The sequence below is a fragment of the Orbicella faveolata genome, unplaced genomic scaffold (assembly GCF_042242905.1).
Source record: "Orbicella faveolata isolate gen_17 unplaced genomic scaffold, um_ofav_v1 contig_46, whole genome shotgun sequence".
NCBI lineage: Eukaryota > Metazoa > Cnidaria > Anthozoa > Scleractinia > Merulinidae > Orbicella > Orbicella faveolata.
In genome coordinates, this window is record NW_028301576.1 from 5,881,364 (window position 1) to 5,897,727 (window position 16,364).

A 16,364-nucleotide genomic window follows, 5' to 3' on the forward strand; every position below is an offset into this window, starting at 1 on the left:
TTGGCATAATCCGCTGTCAAGCAGGTAACTGCAGCTGCCAAGATGGCGCCAAAAAGGCCGAACTGTTTTAATTCTTGAAAATTCATGAATTCACTGTTTTCATATGTGGGTAGTATCAAATATTGGAAATTGTGTAACATGGATGAAAGGAAGACTGGCTTTTCTCACCCTTGTGAGGTAGGCTTTTTCAATCACGAGTGATTTAAAGGGTTATTTTAGAAATGAGGTATATAAGCGTACTGCAAAAATTGCATTCAAAAAGTCATGTATGTGGTAATTTCACATAACAAGTAGTTGTTGTTTGTTAATTACATGTTGGAATAATCGTCAACAAAGAATGTAAAGTTTATGAGTTTGGTCCTGAAAAGCTATGATTTTAATCTTTTTTTTTTGTTTTTGTTTTTGTTTTGATCTTTGATGTTATTATTAGAGAAGTACAATTTGCACATGTTGTATGCGGAAACTGCAACGTATAATAGGTTTACATGTAAGCTTATGTAGAAATTTCAGTATGAAAGTTCCTTTATATTCTAATCATTATATTGCAATTAGTCTTTATGATGTTAACTCAGTTAGGTGCCCCTAATTAGTAGCAGTGCTAAATCTTGTTGACATGGGAAATAAAATGTTTTTGGTGAGGAATTGCAACAACTTCAGAATACCCTGCCACACACACCCTCCTTAAATCTACTGCTCCCGTAGTCCTTGGTCCATACTCGGCTAGTGAGTCAATATGTATTGACTCGGTGTTAAACTGAAGTGCTACCGTGGTCCGCAGTGTCATAGTGGTTGACTTTGAAATTAGGTAAGTATTGTAAACTACAGCTACCGCGGTCTGCAGTCCTGTGGTGTTTGGCTTTGTAATTAGGTAGGTATTGTAAACTACTGCTACCGCGGTCCGCAGTCCCATAGTGGATGACTTTGAAATTAGGTAAGTATTGTAAACTACTGCTACTGCGGTCTGCAGTCCCATAGACTTTGTAATAAAGGAAACATTGCAAGGCTTTCTTTGGAAACATTTCAGCAAATCGTATCATTTGTCTGCAGACATTTAGAGAACGAAGTAAGTTTGATTGACTTCGAGTGGGTTTCCCAATTAAACAAACTCTCGTTAAGCTGTAAAGGTCCCTATTTTTATCTACAGATAGGGTACATTATACTATGTTGCGATAAAACAATGGCTATAGAAATCATAACTAAATAGAGATGTCTCTGTTTATTGTACAGATCACGTAGGAACACTTTAATTGGCATTGCCATGTTTACTGTTCTTTTCATATGGACCATATCAAGATTCATGCCTCGTCATAGACGTGGCCAACTACCTGAATCACCAGGTAAGTCTAATTGTATCAAGTAGTAGAACAAATGTAAATTGAATTTGCTTGTCTGCTATGCACTTGGAACTTTAGGTCAAGAGATAATTATACATGCAGATTTATAAAATAATGTACAGCTCAGATTTCTCTGTGGAAGACATGAGGATATTTTTGTGTCCTATATACAGTTGTATGTACATGACTGTATGAAAGAAAGGAAAACGAAAAAGAAGGTTAAAATAGGGCATACATGTACCTGTATCTCTCTGTGTATACATGTAGTATAATTAATAATCTACATCTATTGATCATTGCATCCTTGTGCCTTATTTTCTCAGCATATGATAAAGTGTGCCTAAGTGATGTCTTAGTAAAGTGGAAACAAGGGACTGCAGATGGTGATGTAGTGATTTTTCACAAGCCTTTAGAAGCACTGGAAAATCCATACTTACCTTTTGTTGGTAAGTAAGTAGTTGCACAAGGTTGTTAGTAGAATACGTTTTAATATATAAAATACATATGTACATTTGAGAGCCATAATAAATTGTAGCTTGGCAATAACAGAGTTGGCCTTTTACAAGCAACTACATGTAATATGGACTCTTTAAGAGGGGTCTACATGGTAGTATTTGTCTGCACCGCTAACAATTTTATTTAGCAGGCAAAGTTTTCTATAGCCTACATTTTCTGTACACGCTTGTCTGTCCTATTTGCCCAGTAAAACATTTTGAGTTTTGCTAACAAGTTCTAAAAATTGGAAGATGATGTATGAATTATTTTGTATAATTGATATAAAATTTGATATCACTACATGTGTAAATGCTCATATCTTGATTAAGTGGAACAGTAACTTTGGTTAAATGACAATGATATAAAAAAATTGGTATCTACACATACACTGTACTCAGTTTGAAAATACAATTTAAATTAAGGTAACTTAGAAACAGGTGAATTACAGGTACAAAGTAAATTTAAATTAGAGTCTCTTTATAGACATAAGAATCAGAAGCTTCAGTGTTTTGTTTCAATGCCTTCTCTCTACAGGAAATGGAAATGTAGGAGTGGTAGCAACAGACGGATCCTTTCTTCATCTTGCTTTAATCCAGCCTAACATGAACTGGTTAAAGCTGCCATTCTCTCCTCTTGTGACAGCAAAAGCTGCCAATGTACCCAAGGCAAAAGGTACTGTGATTATATTAGATAGTTGAATTGCACTATTTCCAGCTCTCAGGAGGAACGAAAAATAGCAATAGTAATTTTTTTTTTGTATAGTAAATAACTGAAGGACAAATTCGAGGGAAATGGTTTTGAGACTGAAATAACAGGGCATTGGAAATAACCAAGTTGGAATAAATAAATGGGGTCCGATTGTATTAAACTCCACAACTGACAAGGAAAAACAGGAAGACAAAAATGTGAGTCAAGCAAAATAAAATATTTGGCCAGGCCTGAATATCCTTTTCAATCTGTTCTAGACAATCTTTCCTATTTGTTTTCTGTTCTGATAACCTTGAAATTTGATGTAAACTTTGACAAGTACTATCAAATTTTCAAAATAACTCAGTCCGCAAAGTATTTGCATGTATTATGAATAAACTGTGTAAACAGGATACATGTACAATTTACCCACAGATAGGCTGCACGCCGAACTGTGTGTTGACAGTAATTTTGCTTATGATACTTTAACTTTGTTTAATTTGTATGTAGCAGTCTGGGCCACAAACTAGCAATAAGCACAGAACTGAGTATTTTTGGTTCACCATCATCAGTTGTGTATCATTTTGTAGCCACCACATTAGTGTTGTGATGCTAGTGCCAACTGCTTACACAGAGAAAATTTACTTAATCTCCAAACAATACCCCATCAATGATCATGTTTGGGTTCATCTGCTGGCTTTGGTGTGGATCTTTTACTAAAGATCCTATTTACTTTAGTTTCTATTGGTGCGCTTCAAGAAGTTTGTAGCTCGCATCTGAAAGTCGCATGAAACTCAGACTGTGTTTGGGTTAGTGTTCTAAAAGGATGTTTAATCCTCCAAGGTCAGTTGTCCTGTGTGGCCCACACATAGCTACCAAAATGGTATTTAAGTATGTGTGATTTCTTAGTCAAGTGGAAGAAATAGAACCAGTAGTTGTTAGATAGAGATTACGCTAGACAGAAGTTAGTTGGAAATTTTAAAAGATCAAAGACCAGATTCTCTGTACCTCCTTGTATAAAACAAATTGCACTGCAAATGTGAAAAATTATAGTTTACTAAATTATGAATTTCAAATATGCTCCAAAGCCTAGTATATTTCGTTTTGTACAAACACTTATTAAAATTATTTTGATCACAACTATTTATTTATTATTACTTTTGATTAACAGAAGCGACAATTATCGATTTTAAGCAAGGATTGGTTCATCAACTGCAGACATACTCTTATGTAAGTACAATAAGAGGGTAAATTTAACATGATCACTGTACGTAACCAGTTTCGTTGATCAGCCAAGGGTAAATTTTGTGATAATACTCCTCCAATTTTGTCCTTTAATAATTTTAGTTTTTATTTGAGAAGATCTGTTGCAGTGAGGCCACTCAAACCATGAACACTTGACACTTTTCCATGCTTTTTTTTGCTGACTACAGAGTCAGGGTTCTTCATGTTAAAGACCGTGTTTACATTTGTACACATGTACACTGTAAAAAGGTGAATTCTTTTGCACCATATGAAGAGGATTCTTTCTTTAGAACACCAAACTGTATACTAGAGTTTTTGACATAGTTCAAATTCAAGGAGAGGTTACTTTTAAGTGACTCTGTACAATTAAACTAGTAAGAATGATTGTCCAGTTAGATGGAAATGTAAATTGAACATGTCTGTTAAATTTTCTGACCCAGTTGCCAGGAAGGTTCCAGATGCCATTCTTCTTCTGAGTTGCACTTCCTAATTAAAAGCTCTTTATTCTCATCATTCTTCTTTAACTGAATTCTTGTTTACAGAGCCACGGCTGTATCATCATCGAGAATGTGGTGTATGCCCATCGGACTAAGTCCTCTATCTTAGTCCAAGAAGTTGTGGTCGTCAACCATGGGGTTTGTATACAGAGCAATATTTTGTTTTTAAAAATTGTGTGACCAATACAAATGTAATTGATTGTCATTTCTTCAGAAAAAAAATTGTTAGTACAGGTACTACTAAGTTTAAGGCCATTTTCTTTTGGACAAGAACGAATCATGCCACACCCCTCAAAACTGTTTGCATGTAACTCCCAGGGTGAACAAAACTTAGTAACAGTACCTCCCTAACAGCAGTTTAATTCAAGACATTTTTGAATTAGGCAGCTGTAGCGAAATTTGTTGAAGAAGAAGAAAGATATACAAAATTAGATTAGCGTTGATTTCCCTGTTTCCCTTAGAGTCAGATATCATAAAGTGCTTTGTTTGGTATATTATTCATGACTGTTGAAATTATTTTTTATATTTAATTTTTTAAAAGTCAGATTTCATGATCAAAGTCAATATAGTATAGATGCATTTTTTTGAAATATAATACAACACACTAAACAGTTTGGTTTTACTAATCTTACTGGTTATGACGACCCTTGATTTTCAGCATGCTGGAATCAAAGTTTTACTGGCTCATGAAGGAGCAAACTCTTGGAAAGGTTCAACAACTAAAAGTTTAAGGTAATTGCCTTGCTGATTGTCTCTTGAATTTAAATAGTTTTCAAGCACCTACTTTTAATGTAATCAGAGCGAGATGACATGGGTGTCAACTCTTTCTTTGTGTTTAGGTTCATGCTTGCTTCCTTTCACCGTAGTGGTCAATTCGCATTAAACTAGCCAAGAAAAAGATGAGAGATGAGACTTCATTGAACACTCCCCTGAGGGGCTTTTGTGGTCACGCCCAAGTTTGCGTTCGCTTTTGCATTCTTGTTTGCGTCGGCGTTTGCGTTGACGACTTTTCGTTCGCGTTTGTATCCACCTTTGCGTTCACGTGTGCTCTTGCCTTTATGTTCGTGTTTGTGCCAACGTTCGTGCTCGTGTTTCGTTCCCGTTTGCGCTCTTGTTTCGTTTGCGTTTCGTTAGCGTTTGGCTGCATTTCTCTTTGCATTCGCAGTTGCGTTCACGTTGACGTGGTCCATGTTTACTGAACATTATAAGAAAAATCAGCAAAACAAATGAAGGAAACTATGAAGGTGCCGGACTTAGAAACTTTCTAAGCTAGTTACAGTTACAGATACAGTTTTGCGACACTCCTTATCCAAGGTATTTTGTCTTTCAGCTTTGAAAGAACCATGGACCCGTCTAAAGCACACTACACCCTCTCCCACGGGCAGGTTGCCCATGTTGATAAATCAGAACGTGACATCAACGTAACAGTAGCGACTTCAAGAGTTCCAAGTGAGATGACTGTGCAAGGACAAAGGTGTGGGAGGATTTTATACTACGGAAAATCTCACTGCCTGATTAAGGGATGGAGGAAACTGGGTCTTTTCCTTTACATCCTGCCTCACTTTATTGGATGCGATGAAGAGAGGACACACTCCTCTCCCGCTTCATATAGGGAAGGGGTTATCTTCACTTCGGATCTCTCCACCCCCCCCCCCCTCCCCCCACCTGCATTTTAACACCTAAGCCTATTTACGTTTTGTAATAAACAAAAGAACAGTTTCCATACAACGTAAAAATTGCTTAATATATGTGACCCTTTCATTGTAGAATAGCTCTTTGCATGATGATCAAAAGAAACTGTTGCCTTATTCTACATTGTAGTTGCGGCATGTCTCGTTGACAAATTTTGTCCATTTGATGTACTTAAATTTTGTTAATGTGCTTGACATTTTCGTATGCGAGAGAATTTTTTTTAGTATTGTAGTGCCTCTAAGAATATTCTAGCTAGCAACATAATTAACGTGCCTGTTTGATCGAATTTGTTCATAAACGTTTTAGTCCATTTAGCATTGCATTTTTTACGTATGGCTGTATTCCATTTAACATTTTTGACCTTTTACATATGTTTCCGTTTAGCCTACAGTAGGTTTTATATTTAAACTACACTACAAGCAGCCTCATTTACCATTTAGCTAGAGCGGGAAAAATTCGTAGGACCGAAATGTATCCAAAGGTTACAGCTACACAAAGATCGAGTTGAGCGAGAAACAAAAGGGAGCAGTCAAAAAATGGCTGTGCCAAAACATGCACCATTTTCCCATCTTATTTTTCCAGTTTAGTTTGAGTATGAATTTGTTGTTTGTCGTCTATTTCAGTACTGGAATCTTGCGTCACTTGACCGTTGTGCGCACTTCAAGTTTGTTTGGTCATGTGACCAAACCTGCTCCTGCTCCTGTAAACATTGAAAAACTGCAGGAGGAAGCACAAAAGGTATCGAGTAAAGAGTAGTCAATTTCGTTTTGTTTTGTTGTTGTTAACCTGGTCTAGTGAACTCAAAGTTGAAAAACCATTTGTGTCCTATGCGTTTTGTAGGACTGACTCATGCTTACTTCCTAAACATGTTTTCACAAAGATCTTGGTGTACTTTTCGAACATGCGCTTAGGAAGTTTCATTATCACAATTTTTCTTCAGAGGAAAGCCTAAGGTTAAATTTCCAGAATTAATTTTAAGGAGTGACAATCACATATTCTATTTGTTGGTAGAGTGACATGTTTTTCGCTTGAAACAAAAAGTGACTATTCCGGTACGAACTTTCAATTGGATTACATTTTTACTACGTTGTAAATTTCGGTGCTTTTGTGAAATCTTTATCAGTTAATTACTATTTACTGTACTTTTTCTCATCACTTAGGAACTCAGAGCTCTTGTCTCATTAGACAAACCTGAATCATTGAGGGAATCTCACACTACAGCGTGGAAAGAGGTATAGCACTGACATGTACTGCATAGCACTGCCGACAACATCTGGAGATGTGTAATCCCTTGAATTAAAATTAACAACTGCGTCGCAAAGTGGTGAATGGGTGCTTGAGGCATCCAGGAGATACCACTATGAGCAGCCAGCTTCTAGTTGGAGACCGCTCCCATGGCTGGCAAATCCTGGCAACCCAGCCATGAGTCTCCACGTGAAAGGGGGAAAGCAGGCACCCATCACACTAATAAAACAGTGGAAGGAGAGGCAGGGACAGGGGGGGGGGGGGGGGGGGGAAGAACCTCTGAGAAGAGTCCCCTCGCTTGAAACCCTAACACTCCTGGAAAACCCTGACTCGACGCAAAACTACTACAACGCCTTATGACCCAAGAACATGTGGAATCCCGGCGCATGCGCAGATCTAATCGCCGCTGATTGCGAAGGCAAGACTTGCGCTCCTTATTGTTAACTCCGTTAAATTGCATTTAACTGCATTAAATAACAGGGGTAAATATCACGTGATGTAATACCTCAGGTAAAACTGGGAATTACCCTTGGATATCCCCAGTTCCCGGGAGGTGTCCCCAGACAACTAACGAAATGATACGTTGTTTTATTGCCCAGCTGTCCGAGACAGGCCTGTTTGTAGACCCTCACCATGATCCAGATACGCCGTCCGGTCTTGAGGTCAACACCACAATGTATTACGTTCTGTCATCATTTCCATCCCCCATTCATGATGGTGCCAGCGCTCAAGTACACAAAGATGAAATGGAGAAACTCCTTCATATTCCTGATCACTGTTTTGGCGGTCCACCTACTATGTGAGTGTGAAAAGTTTGTCGCTGTCATTGCTGGCTTGTTTGTTTGTTTGTCTTTTTTTCTGTCTAGATGATCTGTCGAAGATTTCTGAAGATCAGCCGATTTGTTCCCAGGGTCATATTTATGTGCTTTAATGTTTCAGTTACACCTTTTATTTATTTATTTATTGTTCCTTATAAAATTAAGGCCTGACAACTTATCACGCATTTTTTTCAGAAACTACCCATGTAATTTAGCCACATGTCTGAGGTCTCGTGCACTCTACCCCGGAGAAATTTGAAAACGGAATTTTCGCTCTGAAAACACACAAATGGTATCCGTCCACACTAACCTGGATAAATTTGAAAACGCAACAATCACCGGTCATTTTGGATTTGCGTTTGAGGGAAAATCAGGCAGAGAAATCACGTGATTATCGTGACGCCATCGTTCTCGAAAAGCTCAGTTTTCTAAATGTTTTCCGTCCACACTAAACTGCAAAGGCAGCGTTTTCAAATTCCTCCAGTTTGAAGAGCGTTTTCGAAAAAATCGAAATAAATTTGCGGTTTCAAATTTCTCCCGCGTAGGGTAGACTGACTCTTTGCACGGTTTGTTGTTTTATGATACAGAAGATAAAATAGTCTGTTCACGCACTCTAACATCCTGAAGGGCGCGAGCAAAAATAAAACACTGCATACATTATAAGAAAGACGAAACTGAGTCATACTGTGGACAAACTAGACAAAAGCATTTTCTACTCCAGGCACTCAGCATCACTTTGGCCCAATCCCCGGACCGAGGCTGGTGTTACCAAAATGGCGGCGTTGTGGCAGAGGTTACTGGAGCAGAATGGCTGCAGTGCACTTGTCAAAACAGGTAACACGTGCCCTGTGAGCTTCCTAATGGGGAGGGAGGGGCATTGTATTTTGTAGATAAGTTTTCGCTGTGTTTCCCTCAGCTCTGTCTTATGTACGGTCAAATTGATGCATAGTTTGTCTGTAGTCAATCTCGTTTTCATTTTCTCCCCGGACTTTTTCTCCTGGAGTGAAAAGGAGACGTGACTGATAGCAATGGTCGACGGAATACAAAGCGAGAGCTCCGCAAGTGTAGTTTTTGAGGCTTGCTGTCTGCTAGAGTTGTGGTCTCCGCCGAGGTGAATTTATAACATCCCATTCCGACCCGTCCAGTTCCCTTCGTCTCATACCATCCCGTCCCGCATCATCCCGTGCCATCACACACTTAACCTCGCTTTCTCTTCATTTTTCTCTTTTTCAAGTAGGAAGGAGGGAGGGTGCAACACTCTCAGTCACGTCTTGTTACTGAAACCGGAGTTTGCTTGTTTAATAGAGGGTCTGGAAGGTCTTGTGAATGTGCCTTGGTTTAATTGTTCTTCTAAATCTGTCATACACCATGATGAGATCAGTTGATAGATATATTTTATTTTTATTTATATTTTCTTCGTTTTCTTTTCTTTTTTTTTTTTTCTTGAAGGTGTCATCGGCATTGTCCAAGCAATCACGCTTAGCTTTGGAGGCCTGCAGTTCTCGGCTGGACACTTTGAATTCGCCGCTAACCCCGCCTCGCTTCACACCAGTATCGTCTTCCGCCATATTCACCTGTATGAAGATATGGATATTTATCTCACGGTGCTGGTGAATGAAGAAACCGGGCATGCAGAGAAACTGCTAGTTAAACCGGTCAAGGGAGGGAAGACTCCTCTGTATGCGTGCGAGGCAGGCTGTCAGTACGACCCTGTAGAAGTCGGGTGGGTAGATTGTCTTGTCACGCAATCTTAATGGATAGAAAATTTGGTGACTAAGAAAGATTTCGTGACAAGCCGCAAAAATGTCTGCGTGGAAAGGTGGAGAACAGCAGTCAGTCAATAAATAGCAAAGCTGCTAGTTGATAAGTTTTGTTCTGCCATTAGAGCAATCTACTCCTGAATGTGGAAAAAATTCGCGTTTCCGTTGGTTTTGTTTTTCGACGCTTAGTGATTGGTTAAAAAAAACTCGCGCCACTTTCTCAACCAATAAGAAGTTAAACCCAAACCAACCGTGACATGCTCGAACACGTTTTCCCGGGCTACGCGCCACTGATTGGTTCACTGGATTGTCCATGTCCTTTGTGATTGGCCAATTTGATGATTTTGGTTTTGCTTCTATGACGCTCAGTTGAGACCATAATTTACTTGAAAGCACTTTCTGACGACTAATTTTTTTCCCCCTTTGATTTTTTAAGTTGATACATGCATACATCCTTTATTGACTTTCCCCAAAGACCAAGCGTTCGAGGTTACTAAGTTGTTTATTATATGACTTTATCGGCCCGTGGGCATAACGGGAGAATAATGCCCTAGAATTAGCCAATCAGAGCGCACGTTACATCGGTTACAAACACAAGCCATATAATAACTATTTATTAATCTAGACAAGTTAACCTATAATCCTTCAACTAAACGAAACAGAGAGAGCGTTTATGATCGGGTGATGTAGCAGCTCTCGTAAGGTCTGACATGAATGGCTTGTTACCCTTTGAGAGAACAATAGAACAAACAACAGAAACAATGCCCCTAGCCCTAAAACGATAACAGCTGCTAACAGTGAAGAGAATTACAAGCTTAAGAGTGTTGCTACGCTTCTGTTATGATCCCGAGAAACAGGATTATGCCTCAACCACGTAATAATTAGGTAAATGAAATGGACTCACTACCCTTGCGAATGTGAATTTGCTCCAAACTGGAACAAAAACCGCTTATTGTGTATAGTCGAGAGAATATGAATCATAATCTCTTGGTATAGTACAGTACTTACGGTATATACGCCATGAACTAGTGTAACAAGAATAGTGACAAAAACCACTCAATGTTCATAGTACAGTGTTTATGTAGCTTTGCTTTCGTAAACTATTGTTTTCTCTTCAATAACTGTGTCACTTTCGATTTCAGTGAATCTGAAGTGACCTTCCCAGTGCGCATGACCAGGCCTGTCACACCGCTGCTCTATATATCGCATAACAAATCGGAGCTGCTCGAGCTCAGGAAACACGTGTTTATAAAAGATGCTCATGAAGGTAAGAATAACCTGCAAGAATTGTTCGTATTTACTGATGCTAAGGAGATCACAGCCAACATAGTCTCTCGTGGTTGCAAACTACCAGTCTTTCTTTGGCCTCGAATATCATTTCTAAACGTGGGATAATTCGATTGTCTTGCTTCCGCCGTCCTTTGTTAACCACAACCACGGGTTTGGACTGAAGGAGAAATCTCCCACTATATTTGAGCAATTCAAAATTAATCATTATTATTGAGGTAAATCCGACCGTTTTGATTGGTTCTTTCTTGGTCGGGATTTTGCTAGCGGACCATTTCCATGGAAACAGTCATAAGCCGGCGTGATTTTCAGAAAGTTGCGAGAACACTTGCGGCACATTCGGAAATCGCTCGTCAGTTTGCGATTAGGATCGGAGATCCCATATTGCTTACCAGCATAACTGAGGAAACTCTCGGTCTAAGATTATTGTGTCGTGCGGGATTCTGCGATGCATAGTTTGACGTGACTTTGAGTTTCGTTTTCTCCACAGAGTCTCTCAAGAACCACCACATTCACCACCGATCCGGTCTGCCTGCAAAGTTTTGGGTTACGATCGCCTTTTTAATCGTTGGCTTTCATCTTTACCTGGCCAAACTAATTTATTCAGAGTGCTTCAAAGAGAAGGACATTGTGCGATCGAAGATCTACATGAGCTGACATCAAGAAAATATAGATGACTCTGGCGAGAATATAGATTAGTGCTGCGTGAATAAGGGAACACAGTCCTAATCAAAGTGTCTCCCAGGAATGGGGGGAAGGGGATCCGAGGGATGGGCGGGGGCGGTAACTAGTTATGATGTTAAGGTTTGTTTTTGATTTTTGCAGACAATGGCCACTTTTTAATAAAGAAAAATATGGAGTCTTTTGGCTGCAAGGGGTTGATGGGTGCTTAGCTTTTACTGACCTACAAGAAAGGATATATGTAAAAAGAATGTATATGCAAATAATATCCCTAAGGCCGGGGAAATGGGTATCTGAAATAAGCTTACAGTGGAAGTTCACATGAAGGAACTGAATGATTTTAAGAAATTGTCCGCGCTAATTACACTGCGAAACCGTTTCGATGTGTCAGTGAGCTTGTCCATCGCCTACGAAATGAATCACAGTGGGATTGAGACGCAAACTTCTCTCACGAATATCACTTACCGCATCACGCACCCTACTAGAACTCGTAGTTCACCGGGCGGGCGACAGAAGTATTGAGACACTTCACTGTGAAAATCTATTTTCAAGCGTCTGGAAAAAGTCCTCGTCCTCCCAAACAATTTTTTTTTACCTCTAAGACTGCGTGAACCACAGCACCTTCACAGCATTTAATTGAATGGTGTTGGGGGAGGGGTATCCAGAAATATCGTTAGATGCATTTGGATAGTGTTTATAAGTATGGTGTAATGCCCTTTAGAACGTTGGATAAACATTCCTTGTGTCGTTTTAATCTAGATAAATTAAGCAGTATTTACAATGTCGGAGACGTAGTGATCTGTTAGGAAATATTTATAAATAAAACTCAAAGAACTTTCGAAATGCTCTGTAAGAATCATTGTTCAAATCTACCCTCGCAGTCATTTCTTATTGGCTCCGGTTTTCAAAAGCATCGAGTTATCCTCACCGGTCACATGGAGACCTTAACAATATTGAACACAGACTGGAGACAACATGGTTCACATAAAAAATTGACATCCTCGAAGAGTCCTTGAAAAAAAAAAGGTAATGTTTTCTCGAAATTCCTCAAGTTTTTACCGGTAGTCCGTAAATTTTGTTGAGAAGTCTTTAAAACTTGAGACAACAGGATAAACAACTAATTCAAGGAAAACGTTTTAAGTCTCGAAAAGAAGATTTTGATGATGTTTATATGTGAAGTACCTATCAGTTAAAATAGTCCAGCCTCACTGAAGTCTTCAGTATTCTATACTTTGTGCGTCCACCGCGCTACCTAAACAAGTTTTACAAATTTCTGGATCAGTTTTTCCCCCTCTGTCTGATTCTCAGGTAGACCCAATCTCAAGTCGTTTTTTGAGCCCGCGTCCCTTTCTCCTAGGAACAATTTTCAAACGTCATCGCTTCTGCATGCATTGCGTGCCGTTTATTTTTTTATGATGCCCAGGTAGATCCAATCTCAGGGCGTTTTTTGAGCCCGCGTCCCTTTCTCTCCACACCACACCACACGTTCGGAGGAAGACTAACAACCGGACTGCCAAAATGGCGCGATATCGAGCTGGATATCAGTTACCTGTAAAAGCAATTTCGTTCTCAGAGCCCACGTGTCTTTTGGTCAGCGCCAAGACACGGAGAACTGAGAACTCACAATTAATTGCATTATTATACAACCATATCCGTGAAGGCGACAATCTTAAGTGGGGTGAGACAAACATTACAGCCATAATAACATTTATTTTTGGAAGAGAGGATATCAAATTTGCTGAACGATTTATCCCTCAATTGCCTTACTATTGAGGCATCGTGGCAAATATGTTTGTATGAAACGATGCCATTGTCCACACTTAGGCTCTGATTATCCTTTTGCTGTGTTCAAATGGGATTCTATGTCTTCGTGGCATTTGTACATGTGGGGAAATCTAACTGTCACTTTATCACATGTATACTGTATTGCGCCCTCTAAGTTGCACGCAAAAGGTTCGTAAGAGGATGAATTTATATCTGCAGGGGGAGGATTGTGAAAATACGATTTAAAAAAGGTGCATACGGTCCCTAGTTCTATAATGAAATTTCGAGGAAAATTGGGCGCGATATCTCTGTTCAAAAGAATTACGCTAATGAGCTATTGTTTGTTAGGTGAAAATACGGTATAATGTCTGTTTCAACGTACTAAAGATTGTCACCTTCACTGATACTGGTTGTATAATAATGCAATTGATTGTGAGTTCTCGTGCAAATTCTGTTATGAAAGTCTTTTGTTGAAAAAGGTTGTTCAAAAGTATAAATGATTGTCGTTTCGTGACAACGAATTTTATTTCGACAAAAATGAAAATACATTTACAGCCTATGAATGTCAAAGGAAAGTATTGTTTATCTTTTGATGATTTTGAATGTTAATACATATGTAAATGTTTTTCTTGAACGTTCCTCACGTGCAAATGAAGGTCATATTGGTGTTAATGAGACCATAATGAAACAAATTTGGACACAAATGAATGGATATTTTCTGTATTTAACCTGGCAAACTGAACACACGCAAACGATAATATTCTGTTGCTAAAACCTATTTTCACTAGAGTTACGAAGTTAGTCATAACAATTACAATTTCCTCAAATGTGATTGGTGCATCAACTGGTGTATTTCAGTGCTGTAATTAATCTGCAAATTTGTAATCGGACCGTGTAATCGGACAGTTGGCTGTAATCGTACCGTTACATGAGCCAATCATTTTAAGTCCTCTCTGGCCTAAATTCATCAATAACAACATTGATTACAGCCACTATAGTAACCAGTTCAAGAGACTGACTTTGTAAAATTCACGTAGGGGCCAAACCACCCCCGAAATGTGTCGTCAGTTCTTGGGTATTTCACATTATTTCGCATTACTTAAAAAGGATTGGCTCTTTCTCTACCAAACTTGGCAGATGAGCGGGAGACCTATTGCCAATTATATTTATGTGAAAAATGTCAATAAATGTCAAAGTTGTGACGTCACAGTGATGACGTCATGTTTTTTGCCACTTTTGAAGTTTTCAATATGCATATTTTTTACAATGTGTTCGAAAGAGCACATCAAGGGGAGTTGAAACCTGAAAAATTTTTGTTTATATCCCAAAAATTAAATGAAATATGGCATTTTTAAATATGAAAAATAACTCTGCAAAATATGGGGCCCCCCCTTGAGAAAAATCCCCAAATTAGAGCCGTAATCTTGTTCCAGCAAATGCAGCTATGTTGCACATGTGATTTGCCAGATGACTAAAGCAAAATTAAAGAAGAAAATCGGAACAAAAAATTACCCATCTAGTATTATTGCGTCAAAATTAGTTTTGTTACGTCATAACCTGTGACGTCACCCGTTTTTTTTACTGTTAATACCATCCTAACAAAGCCGAAAATCAAATTTCTAAAACCATGCGATTTTTGACAACATCAAGCTTTCTATTTTTCTAGACTATCGGCCTTCCTAGAACAAAACTGAAAAAATAAACCAGAGAGACTGACGTAAGAAGGACAGTATGGTTAAGCAAATTCCGGGGGGACAACAAAAAATATTTAACATACCATATCTCAAAATATAATCATCATAGCAAAAAACGGTTTCCGGCATTTTACTCCTCAAGTCATGGCCTTTCCAATGACATAATCTTTTTATCGGATTTTACAAAAAATTATAGCACGTTTTGGTGACGTCATCAATTATGACATCATAATATGACATTTTGTCACAACTTCCAAATCAAAATAAACTGGAGAACAAAGAAAGCTCATCTGCTAAATAAACTTGGTTCAGAAATATATAAACCAAGCAAATATAGCTTCATGAAACATTAGGGAGGTGGTTTGGCCTCTACGTGAAATTGTGAAGGTTTAGTTTCCAGTGACTGTTTAGAAAGGAACTTAACAGCCATTTTCCAAGCTATTTCCATATTCTTAATTATGTACATACAAACAAACTTGCATAAACTTGATTGAAGCTCCCCAATAAGTAGGTTTTTCAGCAGTACGAGACTAACACTCCCCAAACTTCGGTGGCAAAAAGCTGTTATTCGAAACATTAATTTTCAATCCAAAGCAGAGCTAAAACAAAATGTGTTCAAATAAATACGATGTTTCTTAAGTCACAATTTGTTTGTTTTACTGGTATTTTATTATATTTTGTTTCTTGGAGTCCCGAATAAAGTTGTCCCGGGAAGGCGAGTTGTCCTTAGGAGAGCGTTTACAAGGTAGGTAGGGTTACAATTTTGCGAGTACTTTTAAATTGAATGGGACCATTCGGTAACCCTATTATTGTTGACCACCGGTTGGTTACTATATACCGAGTTCGGAAGCTGGCCTGCTATTATGCACCATATATTCTTCATTATGCCGTAACGACAATAAATCCCTTCATTGATCAGTCTGGGGGGTAGGCCGGTTCACACAAACACTCGTGCCTCGCTTATACTTTCACGATCGTGTTGCCCGCGGGGACATTTAACATTTGACAGATTTAACCGCCAATGCGTTTTGTTATGTCTTCGATGTGACGGCAGACGATATTTGCATGTTAACTCCGAGTTCAGTTTTCTGAACACAGTTTAAAGATCATGGAAAGGTAGATTGATAGATATAACAGTGACTGGTGTAATAGAGCTATGTAAACT

The 16,364-nt window shown here is 38.7% G+C and overlaps 1 protein-coding gene across 1 annotated transcript; it reads left to right on the forward strand.

Annotated features, from left to right (window-relative positions):
* The first annotated feature begins 5 nt into the window (after nt 1–5).
* Nucleotides 6–12,584, forward strand: LOC110063814 (uncharacterized protein KIAA2013 homolog). The gene is made up of 15 exons (XM_089278478.1): nt 6–177; nt 1,228–1,337; nt 1,658–1,780; nt 2,364–2,501; nt 3,688–3,746; nt 4,304–4,396; nt 4,917–4,990; nt 5,589–5,732; nt 6,574–6,688; nt 7,111–7,182; nt 7,795–7,994; nt 8,735–8,847; nt 9,463–9,736; nt 10,916–11,040; nt 11,551–12,584. Exons 1-15 carry the CDS (start codon nt 104–106, stop codon nt 11,715–11,717), a joined length of 1,881 nt encoding a protein of 626 aa, XP_089134604.1. The 5' UTR covers nt 6–103; the 3' UTR covers nt 11,718–12,584.
* The last annotated feature ends 3,780 nt before the right edge of the window (nt 12,585–16,364 follow it).